The following is a 26,369-nucleotide window of genomic DNA, read 5'->3' as shown; positions in this document are numbered from 1 at the left end:
TGTAGGTTCACTGCACAACACTGACGACGATGGTAACGCACCGACGGCCAGTGAGCTACCCCGGTTTCTCCGGGATAGACATCCGTAGTTTTGGAGATTTAAACCAAGTACGGGAATACTTGCATGCTGAGAGCTTTGTTTTCCTAGCACCTTGGTTACGTCTGCATTTATGATGTGGATTGGGGTGGTTTTTTGTAATATTTCATATTTAAATATGTTCTTAATTTTAAGAAACCGGGAAAGGGTCTGTGGATGCTTGAAATGACAGATTAATAAAAGATCTGTATTTTTATTGCGCAAACATCTCCCATGCTGTTTATGATGTGTGTTAAATTCATTCCTGTGCCTTTTCTTTTTTCACAGATAGCACAGAGAAACATTAAAAACAACCATCTTCTGAATTTTAAACTTCACACAAATCCCTATAAACCCATGTATTGCATTTACTATATTTGAAGATTACAGCAATGCAATGTTAAAGCAATGTCATAGCTACACTAGAGAAATTCCACTGTAAATTCTTCATTCTGAACTGTACATTTTGGTGAGAAATTTGCCATGCTTGGGCGCAGTTCAAGTTGGGTTTTGTTTGTTTATTTGTCTTCTGGGTGAAAGAAAAAAGTGTCAAGTAGCTAAAGAAAATTCACACATTTTATACTTAAGCAAACACATCTCTCTCCCCCCTGCCCCCCCACCGACATTGCAGCTTTAAAATCCACAGGTAACTGGATTTTAAAAGTGTCAAACTTTAGAGTTTACACAGTCCAGGATAAGCAGTATGTATCTTTTAGTTTGAACACATTTAGAGAGAAATCCTCCGAAAAATTTTACTCATTGCTTTCCTTTTTGACTAAAAGCACATGAAGACCCACTGTCAATGGGTCAGAAGACCCAACTGCTTGTTCCTTGCTCCTTTCGAGGTGCAAGATGGTACCTTCTCCCATTTTAAACAAGTCTTACTTCTCTGACTTTCTGAATTAGACAAATATTCCTGGATTTTTCTGGCCTTTGGATTAGACCCTTCACAAACAGAACACCAGAACGTGGCATTGTGCTCCCTGGCTGCAGGGGAGTCACTCTACTTGCACACTAGTGGAAGTGGGAGCAAAATCTGGTTCAGTGCTCACACCGTACAGACATATTTAGTCTCATAGCAACAAGGAATTCCAGAAGACTTCCCATTTGAGAGGACAGTGGTACCTGGCAACGCCACTTGCTGTACTACATACGGTTCACTCTCACTTTTGTGTTATCTAAATAGCTTGGACTTTCCAAATAGGATGAGCCCTATTCAAAAATATCCATCCTCAATTTCTTTACTTGTCAACTGCATAAAGATTTATAAAATATTAAAGATAATTCAAGTTACCAGTGTGGACTTTTCTGGAAGACTTTTTTGAATAAATTCCACTGATAAAAATTCCCCCTTATCTTTCAGCCAAGTAAGATTTTCATCCCCAACTAATGCAATAACACCTGTCAAACAACTTCTAAGCTGCTTAGGCCGTAACAGATTTGCAGACCTATCTCACTCTGCATTTCCAGGTTTTGTCCAGAGCTCTGACCCCATTCATCTCCAGATACAATACAGAGGCAAAAAGCCATGATCCTGGCAGTAGCTCCTGCCAGGGAACCACTCCACTGGAGTTTTCCCCATTGTGTTTGAAAGCTGAAGGAGCAATGCTCAGCACCTAAAAGCTGGTAAAGGGTAGTGATGGTGCTGGAAGACATTTCCAATATAGAAGATATTTGCAGCTGGGAAGAGAAGTGAGGAATGCATTTTCCTGATGATCAGGGAGCAAGAGCAAATGTGTGAGATAGAAGATCTTCTGAGATCTTACAAGAAAGCAGCAGGAAAATGAAGTGCATAATTTTGAAATGTGTGTTCTCTTTTGGAAATACAGCTCATTTGTTCTTTTTACCAAAAATTCAATGGAATTCTACAGAATTACTAAAAGTGAAACTCTGTAGCAAAGACAGCAGCCTTTGCTCAAGTACAGAGATTTGAAAAAATCATCTATACTCTGCATTTAATTTTGTGAAAAGATTCTACCAGACTCTGTGAGATTTATTCTTCACTACTGAGATATTTTATAAATAAAGATGTGCTAAAATTCCTGGAAAACAATCATGTTCAGATTGTATTCCACATACCTAGAAATAAAGTCCTACTATTTTCAGCTGTGCTAAATGCCTTTTGCATAACTATTTTATTCCTGTTCATGCAATAAACCCCCAAATTATGCACAGCCAATGCAGACCTAAATGCAGGAGCACAAAGTATGACATTAGTCCATCTTCACTAATGAATTTGGAAGCTACTTCTGGCTTTGAAAAAAAAATAGAGCAGACAATAGCTATTATTAGGTTATCTAGACCAAACCTTTGCCAATGCCCACTGGATTTCATTTCTGTTACTTTTGAGTTACTCAGTCAATAGTCTGTCACCAGTCACTTGAGGTGATTATTCCAGCCCAGTGGTTCTCTCAGCTGGAATGTTTCTCCTGATGCTAAGTTTAACATTTTATTTTGTTGAAATTCACCCAGTTCATCTTTCATCTTTCACATATGCCTGAAGTAGCATTATAAAACCTTTTCCATTTTGAAACTAACCAAAATAGAATATATATTGAATATATAGGAATAAGCACAGATAAATATATTTCCACCAATTAGTTTTTAGGGAGTTTAAGTGGTTTTTCCCCGCTCTTCTCTCTGCATACCAATGGCTGCTTTGCATTTCTTTGCTTTTGAGCTAGGCACAACTACAGCAGTCCTCAAGATTTTATTCCTGATCTTCAGCTGATGCTGGGCAACTGCCACTGGAGTAGAAATTATCATCTAAAGAGATGCTATTGATCTCTGTTTTGTGACATGATGCAGCTACCATACGTACCACAAATACAGATTCATTTGACCATCTCCTTCCATGAACACCTACAATTTTCATTTTTTTCCCATGACTTACCAAATTAGGTGATATATTAATATATCTTTAATATTTTTGATAGACTATATGCTGCTTCCTGTCCGGTCTCCTAGTGGCAGATTCATAAAAGGGATAGCACATCCTAGATAATTTAGAATTACCAATGTGCAATCTCCTTGCTAACAGTGCATGTTTACTTAGAACTTTTGATGGTTTAGGGGAGGGGTTTTTTTAAGTAATTTTGTTTCATTTTTCTTTTCAGTTGAATTATTTTGCTGTTCACGTCTTCTTCCTACCGTCTTACTGACTTTTTATTCAGGTATGATTTTCTTCCTCTTTTCTATTTATAAAGAACTGTGCCAGCAGTTCATGCCATGTAAACAGTTGTTCACTGGGAACTCACTGAACATTCTCCCACACAGCAGTCACCATTTGGTAACAGCTTTTGGCCACTACCAAAGAAGGACCTGCCTAAGAAGTAGAGGTCCTGAGCCAAGCATTGTTGGCCACAGTCAAGCCCAGCAGTGCAGAAAGCAGGCAGCACCACACAGACAATTTTGGGGGTTTGTCCATCATTGTTTTTCATTGTCTCAGGCTCAGGGATGGGGAATGCTGGCTGTGGAGCATCTGCCACCTTGTCTCCGTCTCAAGAATAACCATGAGCTGCGGCCAAGCTGCAGGAAGGTCTCCCATCTTGTCTTTGTCTCGGCAGCCACATGGCACTAAACTGAGGTGGTGAACACCTTTTGTGTGTAAAGGGCCTTCTCTTTGGTATACTTTTGTTACTAATATGGCTGTTGCTACTGTGCATTTCCTATTCCATCGCTGTTTGCTTTCAGTCAATTTTTGTCTCAACCCACAGTCTCTGCCTTTGGCCCTCTCTCACCAGAGAGGGGTGGGAGAAAGGGGCGTGGCCTATTTGGTGTTTAATTACTAGCAGGTGTTAAACCACCACATATAGTCAAACAATGCTACTATGTTCCTTCATCCATGTTGTATTCATGGATCATCCTCCTCACATCTGCCTACCAGTAAATCTCCCATTATATAATTCAAATCTTCAAGCAGTTCAGTTCTGAAATGTTGCTTTTGTCCTCTCTCATTTTACTTTATATGCTCCACCTGTTACAGGGAGCACCTCATTTTGCAGTAGCTGCTCTGACACATTTAACAGCACAATTATAGATGACTTGGTAACCACCCATTGACTAAAAATAACCTAGCAACTGAAGACACACTTGGGTATTTATACTTAGATATCCCAGAGGAACCCTTCACAGTTCCTGTAGCTGGGGAAAACATATGTATCTCACCAAATGCAGTAGGCTAGGAATCCTCAGGGGTGGGGGCGGAGGGACGTAGGGGAAGTGATAACATTGCACAGCTGAAAGATTTTCCAGACAACACTCTGCCAGCTAATCCAACTCCTATCCAACTAGCTCTGCAATTAAGGTTTCCTACTGAGAACAATGACAGCATTATGACCTGGGGAATTTTCTACACATAAAAACCTCCTTGCATCTGGGTTTGAAAAATTTAGAGCCTTAAAAAATCAAGCTCCTACACTTTTGGTATTTGCAACCATTACAGATCCCAAGGAACTATAATGCCAGTATGCGTATGAGAAAATACATGAGTTGCAATGAATGAGCTACCAATGAGGAGGGAGACAGGCAGCATATCCTCTGTGAAGAATCTGCAGTGCTGAAACTCATTCTTGCCTTCCAAAGTATAGATTTTTTTTAAATTCAAGATGTACCAAGTTTTCACACAACCCGTTCAGGAAGAAATATTCTGATGTCTGAAGAAAGAGACATCTAAATGATGTGATTTAATTTCTGCGATACATGATTACATATGCTATGACTGCCTCTGGCTAGTTTTATATTTGAGCAGAAGAAGAAACTTGGAATTTAATGGAAAGAACCCCATGTGTCTTAAGAGAGAACTTGTATTACTGCAGTGTCCATCTGCCCATCCTTTTTCTACTACCCATTTTTTCTGGTTTATCTATGGCTTTCATCCATTCTTGTCTTCAAAATATGCTTTTGTTCACCTAAAAAGACCTGAATAGTTAGCAAATTACAGCAACAAAGAGAACTACTAATCTCAAAGAGAGATTGTACAATGCCTTAAAGGCCTTTCTACCTGCCTTCAGTTGTAAGATTTTTGTCTTGAAATGAAGTGTTCAAATGAGGTTGGGTGGGCTTTGAACAACCTGATCTAGTGAAAGACATCCCTACCCATGGCAGAGAGCTTGGACTAGATGATCTTTTGAAGTCCCTTCCAACACAAACTATTCGGTGATTCTATGATAATTCAGAGAGAGCATACAACTATTGAAACTCACAGTTAAGATTAGTGTGCAAGGCATAGGCTCAAACATTCCAATGACTGTAGGGCTATTCACAAAAATCACAATGAAACTGAAGGGGCCTAGTCTCATTTATTTTTTTAATGTATTTTAAGATCATCCAGACTTTTAAATACTTCTCAAAATATAATTGTTTACTCTTTTTTTTTTTTTTTCAGAAAAATGATTTGTTTTATAACCAGGATGATTAAACACATAAAATTAAGGGAATGTAGTTATGATCCAGGTTTCCAGCATCAATTCTTTAGGATCTTAAAAAATATGCAGCTAACATGTTGCAACATTCAGGGAGTAAGTTCTTTATGGAGAATGAGACCCATGGAGAAAGCCATGCTGAATACACACAAACTCTATGAGCCATGTCACAGCAAACCTTTATATAATAGCCAATAGCAGTGTTGTATGGAAAAGTGAATAAGCTGTTGGATTTGCAATGTTTGTTTCTTTCTCCCATCTTAGTGGAGGGGGAAAATTAAAAAATCCCAAAAAACCAATTCTACAAAAATGAATTCTGCCATAAAAACTCATACTCATTGGCAATTTAACCAATGACCTCTTTGACCTGTAGTTTTAACTTTAACCAGAGAACCTCCTTTACATTTCCTTAGATTTTGACTTTCCACATCAAAACCTGGGTGTTAAAAAATTGATCAGGAAATTAATTTAGACCTCAATGGCCATTTGGAATTCTTTCCAGTAGCAATTCTTATTCTAGTATGTATAAAAGTGAGCTGCAGCAAAAGGGATGCATATCCAGAACAAACCAGGCACCTCCACAATAAATTAGAACAGGTTCTGAACATACGGGGAAGAGACAACAACTGCACCTCGTGTTTGAGCACATTGAGTGCTACTACTGAGAGAAGTAATCTTTGGTTGCTACTAAGCCAGTGAAAGGGAAACAAATTTTTCAGACAAATGTTAAGTGCACATGGTTTAAAAATTACTCAAAACCTCAAATAAACATTTAAAATTTTTACATGCACAAAATTAACAATTATTACATTTTACATATAAATTAAAATGGATTTACCACTATGGCACTCTTTTCTTTAACCTAAAATTTCTCATGTTTTCAAGAGATTATAAGACTATGACATTAAAAGAGACCCAGAATTTTATTTATTAAGTTTCTGCTGGGCCTGTTTTCAGGAATAAGTAAAGGTGAAATGGTTGTTAAATTTAAATATTTTATCTGAATACAGAGACTTCTTTGTCATTCTGAAGTATAAAATAATCATTTTACAAGCCATTCATGTATAATATAATCCACTAGTTCTTGACAGTAAAGAAAAAGTATTAATTAATCTCTAGCTATTATTAAATATGGCCAGTTAATACTAAATGGTATAAGACTTTTTTTTTTTTCAGTTGGAAGAAAATGGATTATTGAAAGCTAATCTGAGGTTTATGACTGGACTCTGTGGAATTAATACACTGGAGGCCTATCTATTTACACCTGGCTGAGATAATGGCAGGAACTGCAGATTAATATAACCTTCTCTTGCATGCACAACCTATTCATTATTTGCTTGTCTGTTTGTTTTTGTAGGAAGTTTATTTCTTCTATTTACCAGATACATCAGGAGGCCTATAACTTACTATAGTTAATGAAGTAGCCACTCCATAGAACCTTTTCACAAAACTTTTTGTGGAAAACATATTTTAAGAGGCAAACAACCTCTTTGGTTTTGTTTTAAATTATGATGTTCTAATAGGAACCGTTTTTCTGCATGCTTACATTGTTTTGAAGTAGAAAGCTTTAATTACAAGGTGAAATGGAGCATCTGAGATACTTGGCATTTAACAAAAAAGCCAGTATTAAAATATGACCCCTGGTACATGGAAGAGTGACAGCGCACAGCTTGAACTAACTCTGTAAAAATCCTGGAGATACTGTAGCTGATTCCGCTGGATTTCAGCCGGATAAAGCATTACAAAGAGCATTATACAAACACTGTAAGAAATAAAACATCCTCCTCTACAACAGAGTATACACTGTCCCTCGGACACTGCTTAACCTTAAATAGAGAAGGAGTGCCAAGTCCTGGGTGGTTTTAGCATCACACCTGTGCTGGACTGTCCCACTCATCATCATACTCATCATCAGACTTTAAACAAAAGATAAAAATCCTTCTCTAATTTCTTAGTGCACACTCAGTGAAAGCCCCACACCCACAGCCCATGTACTGCACAGATGCAAGTTCACAAGCCCTTATGTTTTCAGTTGTCTGTGTCCATATATGAAAGGGGAGATGAGTCATGATAACTAATTGTTCCTGACTGAACAGGAGTGTGCAAGGTAATATGTAGATAGTAAGGATGATACAGGCATTACATCTTGAATAGAGTATAAATCTTAAACTAGCGGATTGGTTAAGCCATACCTGCAGAAACAGCTTTGACCTTAAAGTCACAGTAAAAATCTGAGTCTGGGTTACCACACCAGTGTATTAATATAGTGGTAATAGAAATTAGATTAGTATAATATTATACATTGAATGGCTACTATATTAGAAGTAGACATATCAGAAGTGGGCAATGATGAATTGAAGTTTTTATGCATGAATTACAACATACAGATTAGATATTGTATTCAATTTTTTTTAAATAATTTTTACTTTTTTTTTAATGAAAAAATGTTTATTTAGTTTTTGTTTAACATTTCAGAGGAAACCAGTATAGTCTATTCTGTCAGTAAAGCACAGAATAATAGGTCAGTAACACAGTTTATAAACTACGCTCTCAATCCATGCCATAGTGCTTTGAGAATGTGTTAACACTCAGCGATTTCCTTACCCAGCTCAAAAGCATCTTGGAAGCACCCCGGGCAATGTCTCATATACAGCCATTGAGGGTTATCCGCTCCAAAATAGCTGTTATAATCTGAATGGAAGAACCATAAATGATTCAATTGAAATCATGTCTGAAAATGCAAAAGGAAACGAACACAGAACAAACTATAACATTAGTGGGTCTAACAGCGTGCACACCTGAAGGTCTAGAATTGAAGACTTTGGTGTTTCCCCCTACTGTCATCCTACTCTATGAGACAGCTACTTTAAGATGCTGAGAATAGTACTTACAAAATTGACCTTAGCTGATTTTTAGAAGTTATTTTACATCACTTCAGACATAAAGTTAACCAAAAACATCCAGTCACCTCTGACACAACTGAAACTTGGTAGAATCTCTCTTCCCACCCTTTCTTCTTTTCTATTTGAAAGAGTTTAAGTATTCATTATCTTCCCTATAAAGTGGTTATAGTATAGTACCTAGCACCTACCTAGTCGTAGCTTTCATAGTAAAACCATCTTAAAGAAAACCATAGAGGATAAATACTGGATCCACATGCAGCTTGCTTTGTGGATTTTTTTAACTTTACAAAGAAACTGTACCAGAAAAAGCCTTTTTTTTCCACAGAAAACTAACATAATTCTATACAATCAGAACAGATCAAATTCCCAAAACACATGACAATTACTTCTAGAAATGAGGGACTAGTAAAAAGCAGTATATTAAGTAGAATAATTGTTACGGTAAAAAGGATATCTTGGATTTATTTTGAATAATAACCATATTTTTTATTGTTTTCTCTTTGATGACATGTAACACATTTTTATTTTCTTCTATTAGGAACCATTAGGTTTTAAATTTTTTTTTTTTTTTCAAAATCACTACAGAACAATAAAAGGGGGGGCTATAAGAAGCAGGTGTGTACTTTATGTAGTAAACTGAAATATCAAATAGTATGAGCAAGATAGCATCTAATTGTATATTAAGTATCACCTGAGGGATCAGCAAGGCAATCAGCAAGTAATCAGAAGTTATTTTGTTGCAGAAAACACGTGCAACTGGTATCAATCCTAAGGACATACCATAGGCATGAAGATGTTTATGAATAATGTTGTCCTATCAAAATGGATAGAATCAGTATATGACCAATGACCTCCTGTTGTGAGAAATAGCTCCAATTTACTTTGTCATAAGAAAAAGGCCTTACTCTTTCCAGATTATGTATCCTGCTGCTCCTCATACAGAAAAGTATTCTCGAGAAATCAGTCATTAAAAAAAGTGATACAACTGTAACTGCTACTGTTTTATTTTCTTTTTCCAGGTATACTACCAAATATGTGTAATCTTCTTTCTTACAGACACAACATAGGACAGAAATTCTCTAACAGGAATTTGAATTTTCCACTGTTTGTGATGATCTTATTTTTTTAATTGGCTGACTATCAGAACTGAGTTTTGTAAACAGGTATTTTTTCCTTTTTTTTTTTTTTTAAACTACAATAATCTTTATCATCCCAATTATTTTTGTGTGATCTATACTTTGTCTTAAAGAGGATTAATTTGACCAAAACATAAAATATTTCTCATTTTTTAAGAAGATAAAAATAATCCTTTGAGTTACATTTTTCCTGAAGATTTTGGTAGATATTTTAGTGTTGCTGCACTATGACAAAGTATTTTTACAGGAAATTTCTGGTAACAAAAGATTTTACTAAAATAATGCTCGATAACCAGAGACATGTATAAACTAAAAATTGAAAAGATGTTAGGATGTACAACAACTGAGACAAAATACTGTCTCACTAACAATTGTGAAATAAACCTTCCTCTCCTTGACTTCACTGATAATTTTTTCTTCAATCCTGCACCAACTTATATTACAGAATCTGGAATTCTGATTAAGAATCAGGTCCTGCATTTACTGAAAAACTGAAAGAAAAGATGGTTGTACTGAGTCTTTTACTAAATCCAGAAAATGGCAATACATGACACTGGGAGCAGCCTGATGGTTGTGAATTCAAGTGAGGACTGGGACTTGATGCTTCTGGCTCCTTTTGTACTTAAGAGTTGCAATAGTGTACTTCTTTCTTTCATTTTTGGTCCTTGTGTCTAGAGGAGTATATGTTATGTATGTGTACAATAGAGGATATCAACCCCATTCAATCCGCAATACTCATAGAGATAAGAAAAAAAAAATTACAAAGCTCTTTTCCCCTGCATTGTGAGGAAAGGCTTAACCATGGCATAATATAATACTCATCTTGAGAAGCGTTTATACTGTCACTCATATGGGAATGTTATTAAAAGCAATTCTATGCAGTACATATTCAAACAACAATAGTTGTTTGAATGGCAAACAAGCAACCTCATGAACCCCAGCACAAATGAGGCCTGTTCTTCTGTATCTTTGCATCTTGTATTTAACTGCAATTAACTGAATTCCTACAGCTGAATATTTTTTAAGACCATGTCAATTTCCTACACTTAATGCTGTAGGAGAGGACATAGTATTGGGATATTTATAGGGTCTCTATCTTCTAATGATGATTTCATAGGCATTTTGATTTAACTCAATCACTAAATTAGAAAGCTTTACATGGAAGCACAACAGATATCTTGTTTTCTGAGCCTCAAAAGCTACAGAGCCCTCTTCATTGTCCTTACTGACTGCTCACACTATTCCACATCTCTTACTTGTACAGTTTGTCTGCTGCTACTACTTCCTACAAGTAAAAACAAAACAAGCCATAGCAAAACAATTTTCTTTTTATGAAGTCATTGCAGCAACTTTTATCCTAGGATGGAAATCTCTCACCAAGTCCTTTCCAAAAGCCTTGGGAATACTGAATACTCTTTTTCTGCTCCTTGGTGTTAATGTCCTGAGCCTCACATTCAGATTTTAACACTGACCAGCACTCAGCCAGGCAAATTATCAAATCAAGTTATAGTGGCTTACCAATTTACCTCCCATCAGCACTAAAACAGTACCTTGTTGACCTGCTGTAACTGCGTGGTATGTCTGAATTGAACACATGTGAGTGAAGGTTATTTCAGAAAGAAAGGACAGACTGAAAGAGCAGCCTATATCCACAAGGAAAAAGTAGAGTAGACATTTGAGCTGTTTAACTTTAAAGGCAATTAGGCAATGAAATTACTTGCCTGAGGAGGTAGTTTAGACAATGTAATGAGAAGTGCTTAAAATAGAATAAACTATTTACGAGACAGATAGAGATGTAAATAATCCTCCATGTTTTGAGCTTGATGAATCAGGAGAAGTATCTTTTCTATTCAAATGTCTGACTATAAAATGGTATTCTCTTTCTTTGGGAACAGCTTTCCAACTTATGACTGTTTACACCTGTTCTGAATACTAAAGTGAAACTGCACTCCAAAAGGCAGTTTAACCTCACTGTATCATTATAAAGTAGATTTATTCATAACAAGCATCTATGAAAAACTTCCAACAAAAAAGCCCTTAGTCAGGGACATGCACATTGTTGCAAAAATGGATTGTTTCTCTAAGTGCTTATATGGCCCCATTGCTATAGCATCCAAGTGCCTTACAAACATTAATGAATGTATTCTCACAACACCCCTGGGAGATAGAGATAGTATTATTAGCTAATGCACAAAGAGTAGCTTGTCCAAAGTCACACAGAAAGTCTGTGGCACAGCCAAGATTCAAAACTGTGATTTCCTGCCCACTGCTGTAAGCATGACTATATTCTCCTGTCCATATACAGAATTTCAAAATATGTTACATATAACCTCAGATCTTTACACAATAAGCCTTTCTGTTCAGCTGTAGATCCAACCACTGACTTAATAAAGAAAAATAACTTTGTTTATCGGGAAGGTTCATTACAGCAACAAATTTGCAGGTTACTCAAACAATGACAGTTATATGGACCATAACTGGTACTGATATATGAGAGCAATGAAAGAGAATTCCCAGATCATCACATTCAGAACAGGAGGCATCATATCCAGAACATGACTTTGATACCTAAATATCCTCCTTCAAACAATATACATTATACAGAGAAGTCTTGTTTTTAGAATAAAGGGAAGGGAAAAAAAAAGAAGAAAAAGAAAGGCTAGCTGTATTCCCCAAATAGTTCCTTTTGGGTAAACTATTTCTGCAATAAAAAGACACACATTGTATTTCCAGCTGTAATGAGGTCAGACCTTGAGGGACAACTGCAGTAAGTGTATTTACACCTGAATATCAGGGAAGAGAATACGACTTATTTAATAATAATAATTTAATATTATAATCATGTAAATATATTATATTGAGAGACAGATAGATAGATAGATAGATAGATAGAGTTTTGCAGTCATTTAATGAATTCAGAGATCAAATGATAGCAGGATTCTTCTAAATCAGGAACACAGCAATTTGTCTTTTATTTTGGCAGAGGGGAAGCACAGGCATTACATTTTTTCTCAAGTGCTAAACAATTTAAAAAGAGAAAATTGTGGACATCTGCTTAAATAATGGAAAAAGGTATGAAGGTATAGTGGATCACAAAGTGAATAATGATCCAAAAATACAATATTATTGTAACAAAGTGAAGCATAATCTTGGAATTCATTGGCAGAAACAAAAGACAATGTAAGTAGTGTCTCCTGAAGTTCCAACAACAGCACTTCTCTCAGTTTGTGGCTTCATCTTTTAAGAAAGATGTAGATAAATTAGACCTGCTTTTAATTAGGGCTACCAGTATAGGAAAGAGGATTTACATTAGATGCTAACTGAAAACAGCTCATCTGTCAGGACAGTTAAATAATGGAGCTGTTTATTATTGATAGTGAATCTACATTTCAACACATGTTTAAGAATAATTTAATAAATACCCATTGGGGCAATCCTGATTCACATGAGAGAATAGATCAGACTGTGTCCTCAGATCCATTTTAGCCTAACACATACATTTAATCACTGCACAAACAGTCATTCAGATCAATTATTGTCCAAGAACTCCTATTGTAGAATCTCTTATTCCCTCTCTCCCCATCTCTATTACTTTCCCTTCTTTTCTTTCTTCCTCTTTCCCCCATCAGTTCTCTCTCTTTCAGCCCTCCCTCTGTCCTTTCTGTGTGCACTTAAAGTCACACATCCCTATTTGGACTGGAAATTCCTGAGATGTCTACCTTTAGCAACCTTAGCATGCTAAGGAACATCCTATTCTTAGAGATCAGATATCTGTTCCCTACAGACTACCTCAAGATCCAAATTTAGATAAAATATTATTTAAGCTCCTCATATTCTCACTACAGGACCAGAAAACTGCAATGAGTGGGTACTTCTGGGTAATTTTTATTATCATTTTTATTACCAGAGTAATAGAAAAATTAGGAAGATAGACTGTACATTAGCAAAATTACCAGGTAAGAGAAAAAGAGACTCTTGATATTAAAGTACTTAGGTGCTCAGGTCAGTTGCAGGAACACTTTTTCATTTTCTCTGGTTCTCCCAAGTACACGGCAAGATTTTTTTGCCTGTTCGCTACCATCACAGCTACCTGTTCATGTTAGCACATGCAAAAAACTTCCTCCAATTTAACTGTTGCTCATGGATTGTTCTGTTTCATAAAAACCAGTGTCATGTGAAAGACAAAAAACTGTCCTGTACCACAAGTTTGTCTCCTTTCATTTCTTTTGAGACAGGGATTGGGCAGAGATAAATGGAAGTGCACTCAAATGAAAGGATAATAGGATTTAACACTTCATAGTTCCAGGTGAAATGCAGTCAAATAGGTGTGTAGAAACTGTTTCTAACAAAGGACTAAAGGAAGACTTTACATGTGGACCACCCTCTTGGAGATATAATCCCCTCTGGGACTGTTTTGTAATACTGAGATCAGGCCATGTTATCTGGTTAGAACAAGTTACTGTTTTCTTCGCCCTACTTTGTTCCCACATATAAAAAGCTGACTGTGATAAACTATTCAGTTATCTGAAATTATACAAAAGCCATAACAATATCAATAAATGTATTTTGGCTTTTTGAAATAGCAGCCTGCATAGCTCCCACTAAGAAGGAGTACAGTCCCTTATACAAAAAAATCCATATTCACTAATATAGATGTTATTAGAATAGCTATGTTTATGTGCAGTTTAGAAGTGACAGTACAAAGGATTGACTAAAAACCCACACCTCTGGCTAGTCCAGAAGTGTACACATGAAGCAAAGTCCTTACTTGAAGAGAAAATCAGCCTTTGCCTAGAATGTGCAAGAACCTGCAGGATGCTTTTCAGACAATCTGGAAAGAAAGACTAGTGAAATTACAGTGGGTACCAGAGAGCCCACTTACAAGATGTTAGCAAGGGCCCTCTGCTGTGAAGTTTGTGGAATGCCTGGCCAAACACTAATGAAGAAAGCCACAGGAATCCCATACTGGAAACTGAAAGTTAAGCTGTTAAATATGAACATATGGAGCTAGGAAAGCTGTAGGAATCCCAGATAGTTTTGATGGTTTAGACAATGACATTCGTCATTCCTCATAGGATGATCATATGAGATCAATGAGAGGAGTCTCAGAATTGTGAGTATCAGTTAAAATTGATGGCTTCACTTAAAAGGGACAACCACCATCAACACAATCAGTGAAGGGAGTCATGATGACTGAAAAAAACCCCATAACATTTCACTTGACATTTGGTCATGATCAGCATTGTGCTAACTTTACCAGGAGCTAAGAGATTGTCAACAACATATAGGGGGAAATCTTAGAGAATGGCAAGTGAAGCAAATTCATTTTCTCTTGTCAAAGGTGATACTTCTATTGTTTGCATTACTAATCTCTGATATAGCATGACAATTCTAAAAGACAGAAATCTAGTTGCGGGGTAAATTTTTGTTATTTTTGGTTTTGCTTGGTTTTGTGACTGCGCTTGACTGCGGGAAAGCACACAGCCTTTCTGACTTTCACACAGAAAACAAGGGCCCAATGAGTGAGAAAAATTTGAGGAGTCACTGCTAGCTATCACCTAGAATCTCAAATGAAAACATGAGTCTGCTTCATGTAGCTTCATTTCACTTGGTAACACAGATAATTTCCTTTCATTTTACAGAGCCTTAGAGTCACAGAGTAGTTCAAGTTAGAAGGAACTTCTGGAGGTCATCTGGTCATATCCCCCTGCTCAGAGCAGAGTCATCTGGCAATAAAGGTCACTCAGAACTGTTTCTCTGGGAAGATGCAGATCACCAAACCCTGGTGAACATCCTCTTCTAGTGTTCAAACACCCTTACAGATAAAAAATTATTTTAAAAAATTGTATTTAAATTGATGTCCATTTTCTCTTGTCTCATCATAATAATTTAGGCAAAACTCAACCAAAATGGAAGAAATCAGAGGAAACTGTCTCTAAGAGAAGAGGGTGACAGAAGCAGTTGTTGTTCAGCTGAGCAGTAGCATGCAACACTAACTACCACATGTATCTACAGGCCACCATAGCAATGTCTTCCATGGGCTTCCATGTACACAAAAATTTTACTCTACATGAGTCCTGGCAATAAGTTACATAGATAATCTTTTCTTGTTCCAAAACTTTATATAGAATTTATGTTATTTGCTTAGGACAAACATGACACCTACCTGACAGTCTAAGAAACAGAAATTTGCAAAACACTGACAAAAGCCTGAACTAAGGCAGCTTACAATATTTATTGTTAAAAAGTTTAAGGGAACATTTTAAAACCCATGTAGAACATGCACACAGCATACAAAAAATTAAAATATCAATAGGATTTTCAAACTTTGCTCAAATTATCAGAGAATAAATTCCAAATGAAGGAGTAAAGAGGTTAAGGAAAATAAGAGCAAAGTATTAACTGGTTTTGAAATAAGATTTACAATTCTGCTGATTTTATTTTGTTTAATTAAAGGTTAATAGTTTGGACTTTTCATCACTAGTGAGTAACATAACAGAGTAAATCACATTCTGTGACATTAAAAAAAAAGATTTGCAGGGAAGCTGAGAGACAGTATCACATAATGCTATAATTTTTTTTAACAAAATAAAGGGGAAAAAAAGAGAAATAAATATTAAAAACCCGTTACTCAGTACCTTAGTTTGCTTTCTCCTAAGCAATAAAATAGATTCATTTTGAGGAAGGACTTTATCACAACCCTCCTAAATATTTCCATGATCCTAGAGAATGTAGTGAGTTCCATAAGCAAGAAGAACACTACAAATAATTGTTTATAATCAATAATATTTATTATAAAAGAATTTTTAAAAACTCTTCTCTGATAATTTCAATATAATGATTATACTTTCTATGCCCCTTGCCCTACCCTCCCGCTGCGGCACTGCTGCCTCGCGCTGCCATGAGCTGTCCCTTCAGCACCACAACCCACCACAGCCGCTGTTGAGCTACACTTAAAGCCCTTCAATCAACTCCAGCAGTGAATTGTCTCATGAAAGAAGAATGCTACAATCCTATTCAGACTCTAGAGATATACGTTTAAAAGACATAAATTAAAATATTCAAATTGAGTTCTGAGTTATGCATATGTAAAAGTACTCATTTAGAATAAACTAGAAACACTGATAATTTTATAAACCACTACTTTTATAAAAGACAAAGAAATTCCTTCAAAGCTATGTATTTGATAAATCTATATATGTTTGAAAATCCTGTCAGAATTGCAAAGTAAGAAATAATTTCTTCTCAATAACTAAGCATGCATAATAGAATTCCTTTAAACATCCAACTAATTTTACTAAATCCTACTTAATAAAAATTCTGGTTTTTTATGGGTGATAAGTGTAGATTTTCCTTCCAAAACATTTAATTGACTACGATACAAAATTCCTTCTCTGTAAGCACTAAAAAGATCATATGAAGCAGTGTCTTTGACGTGCTGCAGAACTGTGTTTCTTAGTCCATAGAAAAATTGGAAAAAATATTCTGAGACTGTCACCTATGCACAAGATGATGTTAAAAAGTCCAGATTTAAAACCAGCACTAACTCCATTAAACTCTAGACAGACTATTTAAATAGCCTCAAGTTATTGTCTTCTATTGCATGTTTATACCTATAAGCACTCCTGCAAATTTCAGATGTAACCAACTGTCCTGGGTTCAGCATGGGTAGAGTTCATTTCTTCTTAGTACCTGTTACAGTGCTGCATTTTGAATTCAGAATGAGAATGGTGTTCATAACACACTGAAGTTTTGGGGTTTTGAGAAGTCCTGTTTATCCTAAGTCAAGGACCCTTTTTTTTTCCTTCTCTCATGCTCTGCCACTGAGGAGTAGCAGAAAAGAAACTGGGTGGGAGCACAGCTGGGACAGGTGACCCAAACTGACCAAAGGAATATTCCACAACATAGAGCATCCTGCTCAGTATATAAACTGGGGGAGGTTACCCAGAAGGGGAGTCCAGCCTGGGTTTGGGAAGGAAGGTCTGGAATCTGTCAGCAGGTGGTAAGCAATTGCATTGTGCATCACTTGGTTGTTTGTTTTTGGTTTATTATTATTATTATTATTATTATTTACCATTATTATTGTATTTTACTATATTTTCAATTGTTAAACTGTTCTTACCTCAACATACAAGTTTTACTTCAATTCTCCCCATTCCACTGAGAGTGGGAAGGGGGTTTGACAGAGTGGCTGCGTGGTGTTTTATCTCCAGTTGGGCTTAAAACCACAACAGTCCTTTTTGGCACCCAGTGTGGGGCTCAAAGGGTTGAGATAAGGACAGATCTGAGCAGAGGGTTTTGAAAGAAAATTGTTATAAACATTCTTTGCATTGGTAACTAGCATTTGCATTGCTAGTTACAATGTGGACTTACTTGCTCTCATATTTGTGGCTTTTTGTCTCGATTATACCAGTAATACATTACTTGCAGTACATGTTCTCTGTGGTGTATTTCATAGGATGGGCTTATGATATGACAGTGTCACTGATCGGGACACCAATCTGGTGTCTGTGTTCAGTATTGCAGGCACTTTGTGCTTTGGGAGTCATCTACTGGGAATGATCAATAGTCACACCTTCGTTGTTTTCTCTGCAGAGGAACAACTTATGGGGGAGACACCTTCCTAATTTTTTTCTCCCCTCTTTTTTTTTCTTCCTTGTCCTCCAGGCTGATTACAGTAGTTCAGATTTTTAAAGATTTTGAATATCCTTTGACTACCCTTGAAACGAAACTGGGTTTTTTTCTAGAGCGTGTTGTTCTGTATGGTTGAGGTCTTCTTTAAGGTCAGACAAAGAATTAAGATTATTATCTTTATAATAATTAAGGTCTGCCCCAAAGCTGGATATTTTGGAGTTGTGGGATGTATGGACAAGTACCCATGGCAGTGGGCACCTCCAACATGTTTTCATCTTCCCCCGAACAAGTTCAGAAGCCAGAAAAACAAGCAAAATATTTTTTAAAAGTGTGCTGGCACCTGGCACTGCAAAGAGGACCCAAATCACTGCAATGTGTCAGGGACTGGCCCAGGTTTATTGAGCCATATTCAACATTCAGTACCCTCAGGAGGGAAAGAAGGTCTCTAAATCTGACAATGAGACAACTACAGGTGCTGCAGCTGCTCCAACTACAGTGACAGACACTGTGGCTGCAGTGTAATAGTTAAGAAGAAATTACATTTGCTCCCTTTTGATGTGATGAAGAGATTGTTCATGCTGGAAAGTTCAGAACTCCACCTTGTGGTGATAATTTTAACTGTAAGTTGAAAACTGGGGAGATGAAAAGGAACACTGAGATGCAACCAGGGAAAGCAGGAGAAATTCCAGTTTCAACTACAGTGAATAAATTCTGTTGAGGTTTATTTGAAGAACCTTTCAAATTCACTTAAGATGTGAGGCAAAGCAAAACTGTATAATGATGTCTTTATTTTTTCAAAAAAAAATTACAGAATAACACAGTGTGTAATATTCACTGTGGAGATAGGCTTTCATCACTGCTCCACTTCTTCTGTCAAGACAAATGCCTGCAAGTTAGCACATATCTATGCTTACAGAGAGCATTCTATGGGTTTCTTTAGCTTTCTTCTAGCAACAAATGCTAAGCATTCTGCTGGACTTGAATTGTTTAAAGAAACACAGACTGCAATAAATACCAGATAATCAACAACATAAATTCCATTGCTCAATGTTTCTATATGAAAAGCAAATAATCTGCTAGCACAAGATCCATGCTTTTTTATTACTAAAACAATATGAAGGGAACAGAGGATCTAAGCGTCTAGAAATTTTCTCCAACTTAAAACAAAATGGTCATAGCATCAGGCTGATGCACAGAAGATGAAATATGCATATGCATATATGAAAAAAAAGCTCCAGGCACTACCATTTTAATTATAATGCTGTGGTTTAATTTTTCATTATCCTACAGAAAGGGAGGTTTAAAGGTGACAAGTTGGACAAGCAAGTTAATATTCCAAATTCCTAGAATTCCACTGATGCTCGGATTTATCTGTTTATTTTTGGTGAAGCACAGTGCATTTTGGGGACCCCTGTTTCCTTTCATTATACAGCTGAGTTGTAACTGAGAATCATATGCTCTACTGCTGATGTATCTTTGCAGAAAGCATAAAATGAGTTATCTCAGTTATTAAAAAAATAAACAAAAATACTACTAATTTATCTAGTAATACTTATTTGGTTTGTCTTTTTGTTTGCTCACATTATTCATTTAACTTATTATTTCACATGGAAAAATCACTACCATGCCACAGCAACTGGCCTCTTCCTGAGGACTAGGTCAATTCTTGCACCTCCTCAGTCACAGAAATGTATAAGGTAAAAAAACCCCAACGAATCTGGCCTGCCAGGGAAGCTCAGCTTCTCAACATCATGCCTGGTCAGATATTCCTTTATTTTTGGAAGTATCAATTTGTTGCAAGAGATATGAATAGCTCTACATATCATCACATACAAACTGAAGAAGAAGACATCTTTAACAATTCCTTTGTGTGCTTGTCTAAGCCCTTCTATGCCATCATGGGTCTCCTGCAGAAGGAAGGTACTGAGAGCAAAATAAAGACACTCTGCCAGAGTTCAAGACAGGTTTTGCCAACACTCTCAGGCATGTGGTGTGATTCTTGGGGCCTTCTGCACAGGGCCAGGAGTTGGACTTGATGATCCTGATGGTTCCTTCCAACTCAGTGTATTCTATGATTATATTCTATGATTCTATGCTAATCTTCTTGCAGAAGACATCAGAAGTAGTCTTAGAAAAAGTTTTTCTATGTTTATTGTACACCAGAAAACATTGTGCCCTAACAGCTCACACTAAAAACATGTCTGCACACAAGCACTGTGCACCCCTGGAGTAGATAGTATTTCAATGGTAAATTGTGTAAAGCTTAAAAATTGTGTAAAGCTTAAAAAACAAGGACCAAGCCTTTTCCACAAATAAAATGAGCTCATACCTGTCCCTGAAATATACCCTCATGGAGCTCCATGTGAACAAACTCTCTAAAATTATTTCATAACTGTAAACAAATCTACATAATCCTAATGTACAAGGCACATACACACTGGTACATTTCTATCCTGACATGAAACTAGTAGCAAAAGCAATAAATAGCTTACTTACAGGGGTTGCAGACAACTGTAAATATTTAGGTCACGATAGAATAAAAGTTTTACCTGCCAGAAGAGAGTAAAATCTACAATGCAGCTATAAAAAATAGTAAGCTTTCATTAATTTTTGGCATGGTTGCCTCTTAATGAAATGCTGCACCATTATTCTGCGCTGCACAAACAAAGAAATCAGAATGAAGGCCTGCCAAACTTATGCATGCAATTGCAGAAGAACTCTGCAAGAAAATAAAGGTTTTAGTGGAAGGAATTAAATACTTTTCTTATCTTCCTTTGGTTCCTGTACTGACCAATGCACCCTACCTTGAGGCACCTGAATTACAGTTGAGCTCAGTGTATGAATTACTGAAACATAATAGATATTAGGCAAAATACACAAGCAGAAAAGCACATCATAACAAGACTTCTCCAAACCCCAAACATCTAAATTTGCAGTTTTATGTACTTCAGTTACCAGGGCAATAAAAAGTTTCCTAGATCTCCTCTCCTTTGATTCTCATCTTTTCCATCAGATTCCTACTGCTAACCTGCCCACAGAGCTCTCCTCGCTATAGCAAAATAAGCAGAAGTTTCATTCGGTACTTCACATTTCTCTCTCTTCTTTTCAGAATTTCCAAGTTCAAAATTCACCAAATATCCATGTGACTTTTCTACTTTTTATGCTCATTCTCTCTGGCCATAGAGGACAGCAAGTAAATCCCTATACTTGGTTATTACCTTCTTGGGTCTGATGGCTTTACATAGCTTGTAAATTGTATTACTTTTGTTACAGTATGCAAATTTCAAATGCACACTTTTAAGGATGGTTTATGCATGCACTCTGTCTGTGACAGTATTTAATGTTTTATTACAATTTTTATGATACAATGAGTTTTAGAGAGGGGAATCCACTGGCAATAACTTAAGCCAATTTCTAAGTAAGAATTTTTTTCTGAAGAAACTTAGCTTATATGCCTTTATCACAGCCAATGATACAATAATCAGAGTCCATGTAAAGTGCTTGCTTTCATTGGTGTTAATTTGGTATGAGCAGATTTTCTACAACCCTGCAAGATGTCTTTTTTCAGCTTTTCAAAGATTCCTCTTGGCCATGGGCCAAGAAGCTCGTCTGAGCAGAGGCTTGGCACCTGCTCCTGCACTGACCCCAAGTATTGCCCCTGCTCTGGGACTGCCACTTGCTGACTGCAAGATGCTACCCTTGGTACCTCTCTTCTTTCCAAAGCCACCATTTGTGCCTTACTCAGCACCACTAGTCAGTGTCATTGACAATCTCTTACATTAGGAAAAAATACAGAAGTAGTTTAAGGAAATACACTTTACAGCAGAAATTCCACTGGAAAATGAAATCAAATCCATATAAGAATAAACAAAATAAAGTTCTGTAGGTAGAACTTCTGTTTCTTGAACAAAAGAAATTAAGAAATTCTAAAAACCAGATGTATAAAGAAAGAATCTTAATAAGACTTTTGTAATAAATCCCACACAGTGTTTCTGATGAAATGCATTCTACTTTTGCTTCTACATTTTTAGAAAAACTGTATGACTTTCTCAATGACCTTAAATTGCATTTCCTACTAAAATTCTTAAGTAATATCTTAAGTGTCAGGATCTGTATATTCTGTTGTGAACTACCAATAACAAAGCCAGCCTACAACGTAGAGCCATTAGCTATGTCAACACATAAATTATTTGCACACATTATTCACCATTCTCAGGTAGTCAGAACCATTCACAGTCACAAGAATTTAAGTCTAATACTTGCAATTTAATATTTGTAATGATATACATGCAAAATTTGTTAGAATATATGTGGCACTTCATATATGATCTTCATTTTCCAGATACCAAATTTTTCCAATTTTTCAAATATTTCTGACATGTATGGCTCCAGCCACAGGTACCTTTCCCTTCTGTGAAAAAATACAGGGGATAAAGCACAGCAATACGTTAGACTACTATTCCTAAAGCAGCTTCAGTCAAACTCAGATGCTTGTCCTTTTAAAACACATTATCTCATCAAACCAACTTCTTGCTTGGGTATGATCTCATTTCCAAGAAGCCGTAAGTATGCCTGCTTATGGATGACAACTTTAAAATTACTTCTACTGTAGAATGGTTTTATTTAGACTTAAAAGAGCAATCACAGAAACCAACACACTGGTTAATTATGACTACATTTTTAAAGTATTTCTGAATTTTATACATATTTATATTATATAGGAATATATACGGAAAATGTTTTTTACAAAATTTTCAAGTTTCTTTCAAAGCAAGCCAAATTAAGTACCAACTGAATACAAATACGTTAATCAAATAATTTACTTGCTAATTTAGTAGTTTAATGTTTAAATAAAGAAAACAATAATTTAAAATATTTAAATGTCATAGTTTGTTTTAAATGTCATAGTTTGATTGCAAATACCATAGTTTATGATTAAAGGCTTTGACATAAAATCTAGTTTAATCTTACTATCTCTGGTTTTCGATATATGTTACAGGTCGATGAACTGTAGTATATTTCTAAAGACAATTAAATATGTAAAGAAAAATTAATTGCTTTTCTTCATAATGATTTGATTAAACTAAAAGAATTTCTGTGAGAAAAAAGTGTCAATACTAAATATAATGCTTTCTTTTTGGTAGAAAATTACTAAGTATAGTACCAAAAAGCCAAATATAATGCATAGAAAAGATTTTTATTTTCAGGAAAGGAGGAGAAGGTACCAGAAAATGTAATTGAAAATGTCATGGGAAAGTATGGTACTGACTGCTGCATTTAGGGTAATAACAAAGGAAAAGAAAATAAAAATAAAAATCAGCAGTCCTTCTCAAACATTTATAATATTCCAGGTGAAAGTATGAATGTACTTCTGAAAAACTGTTTTCTGACTTCAAACAAATTCCTGCCATTTTTTCAATCCTTCTCACTACTCTACTATTCCTGACTTCAAGTTGTCCAAAATTTGCTCACAGGATTTTCTTAAGTTCCCAGTGCTGCAGTAAAAATAATTAGGCATAAAAACCCCCCAATACTCTGAAGGGTAGTTGTCATCAGTCAATTGTGAAGGCACAATATAAGCACAACAACTGTTTCCAATTTGGTGCGTGGCTCAAAGCAGATACAAACATTCCATTTGTGGTTGTTGGCAGGGGCAAAGTAATAGATACTAGCAGACATATACCGCTGTTAGCAGTGTGCCAAAGCAGAATTCTGCATGAGAAAATGTTACAATTCTCTCTGGAAATACAAAATCCAAAGGAAATCATGCTAATAGAAAACAGCATTTACTCAAAAAATATACATACCCATACATATGGGCTTATACTTACAAAAAAGTAATAAACAATGCTTTGTTCACACTTCAATCATTTTGAAAAACTCACAATTCTCCACCCTGCTTTAATAGCAGTGATACTGTGCTGCTGTCCAACAGCCACTATGTAAAATCTTCACTACAAAAGCACAGCATTAAGGTGTAGAATTGTGTACACCAGTGAACTAACAATAAGTGATAACATGAGCAATAATAGAGCATGACTTCTCTGCCTTTACATGCCCTTTACATATTTGCTTTATCTAGAAGAGCAGTTCAATGGAAAAAATCCAACCAACCAAAAACCAAAAACCAATCAAACTTTAGGAGGACAATCCTAATTCACATTTTCAGGTAAGAAATTACAGGAAACTCAAATTTCTTCCACTATACAGCCCTCAACCATTCAGCTGAATTACAGGAAGACAGCTGAGGTTTTCACACCTTAAAATGGGAAGTGGCAGGTTCATTCAAACAGTGCTAAAGAAAGAAAGCTTACTGAGCCCTGAATGATAGATCTCTGTATAGAAGGTCTTCTGAGGAAAGTCATACAAATAGGGTGATATGGGAAGTGTCCCCAGCTCCTAGGTCAGCACCAGAATATCTCTAGCATAGGTTACAACAATACAAATAGTGTTAATTGACAACTTTCTGATACACTTTTCTTGCCATTGGCTCAAACACTGGCAGGTGGTATACTTGTAAGGCAGTCAGTAAGACCATAGCAACAATGGTATGCAGGAACCTTTATCATGCAAATAGCAACTAGGCAAATATCAGCACTTTTTAACATCAACTTCTGATTATACCCATCAATTCTACTATCCCATCAATTTATAGATAAACTGGAAAGAAAGAAAAAATAAAAGAAAATATCATGAAAAGTTATTTAGGGAGTATCAAATAAAGCTAGCAGCATTCATGATCTAGGGAAACAGAAGTACATGATTCTCAAAACAAACAGGTGTGTGAACCACCTTGTGATGTTGTGGATTCAAGGGAAGACAGGGCAAGTATGGAGAAAAAAGTTTGGCTGAGAGTTATTAATGTAAGATATCACAACACAGTCAGAAAAACTAATCTGGGAAAAGCTGGAAGAGTTATTCTCTGATATACCATATATGCTTGTCCTGTTTTCAGTCCCCCTGTGTACCAATGCATGAGCGGTGTTGGAGACAGAGGAGGAGATGGACCATCGAGCTGAACACGCGTGGTCATTCTTACAGGTTCTTACAGTCTTGCTTAAAATATTCCAGTTTCTTCCCATAAATAAACACATGAAATAAAAACCCACAACATTTTTCTAAACATTTTACACCTACATTGTGGTTTAAGCCCATCTGACAACCAAGCCCCACGCAGCCACTTGCTTACTCCCCCGCCAGAGGGATGGGGGAGGGAATTAGAAAGGTAAAAGTGAGAAAATTCATGGGGTGAGATAAAGACACTTAAACAGGTAAAGCAAAAACTTCACACCAGCCAAGCCAAACAAGGAAATCATTCACCATTTCCATGGGCAGGCAGGTGTTCAGCCATCCCCAGAAATCAGCTCTCCTTTGCATATAATGGTTACTGGGGGAGACAAACACCATGACTCAAAGTGTCTCCTGCTTTCTTCTTCTTCTCTCAGCTTCCCCCAGCTTCTATGATGACACATGGTATAGAATTGGGTCAGTTTTCCCCACAGCTGTGTCCCCTCCCAAATACTCGTGCACCCCCAGCCTCCTCATTTGTGATATGGTAAGACAAGCAGAAAAAGACTTGGCTCTGCATAAGCACTGCTCAGCAATAATGAAAACATTTTTATATTATTAACATTGTTTTCAGCACAAATCCAAATCATAGCTCCATACTAGCTACAATGAAGAAAATTAACTCCATCCCTGCCAAAATCAGCACAGCCTGCATAATACCCTTTTAATGTAAAGAGTACCTTTACATACCAAAGAATGTAGCCTTTTTTAGTGTATTCAGGAGACTACATTTAAAGTAGTCCTGCTTGTTAGTGTGTTTTCACATTTACTGGAAATATAATAGGTGTCCATGTTGCAAGTCACTTAAGTACTGCCATATTTTTCTTCTCACTATATATTTTCAATAGGTCTCTGATGTCCCTATAGGGAAAAGCCTGATTGTCATAAAGATACAGCAGCATGGAAGCCAATTGTGATTTCATACTAGAATACTACACCCTTTCTGTGGCCTTTTGCAGTAGGCACCACACTAAAAATAATTACTTACATTTAAAATCTAAGCCAATTTTTTTGCTGCCACTTTCACTCATCTTTGATAAATTAAAAAACTAGAGATTCTAGAGTAGCTGGAGTCCAAGATCAGGTCTTGGTTTATGGTATACATCATAAATTATGTTTAGCTGACTCTT

General features: G+C 36.3%; 1 protein-coding gene across 8 annotated transcripts in view; it reads right to left on the bottom strand.

The window, feature by feature from the left end:
* The window catches only part of TAFA5 (TAFA chemokine like family member 5), a 521,115-nt gene that overhangs the window by 410,265 nt on the left and 84,481 nt on the right, over positions 1 to 26,369 (bottom strand). For 7 of the 8 annotated variants that reach the window (XR_751411.4, XR_005604491.1, XR_751412.4 and 4 more), the window contains exon 2: positions 8,103 to 8,189. The exons of the other annotated variant lie outside the window; for it this stretch is intronic. Coding sequence is in view for 4 of the 7 variants with exons in the window: in XM_010395572.4 (XP_010393874.2) it covers positions 8,103 to 8,189 (87 nt within the window). In the remaining 3 variants the exon portion in view is untranslated. The remainder of the gene's footprint in view (positions 1 to 8,102; positions 8,190 to 26,369) is intronic. 8 annotated transcript variants of the gene reach the window in all.

The sequence above is a fragment of the Corvus cornix genome, chromosome 1A (assembly GCF_000738735.6).
Source record: "Corvus cornix cornix isolate S_Up_H32 chromosome 1A, ASM73873v5, whole genome shotgun sequence".
In the NCBI taxonomy this organism is placed as follows: domain Eukaryota; kingdom Metazoa; phylum Chordata; class Aves; order Passeriformes; family Corvidae; genus Corvus; species Corvus cornix.
Note: the sequence above shows the minus strand (reverse complement) of the source record. Positions and strands in the feature narration are given on the sequence as shown.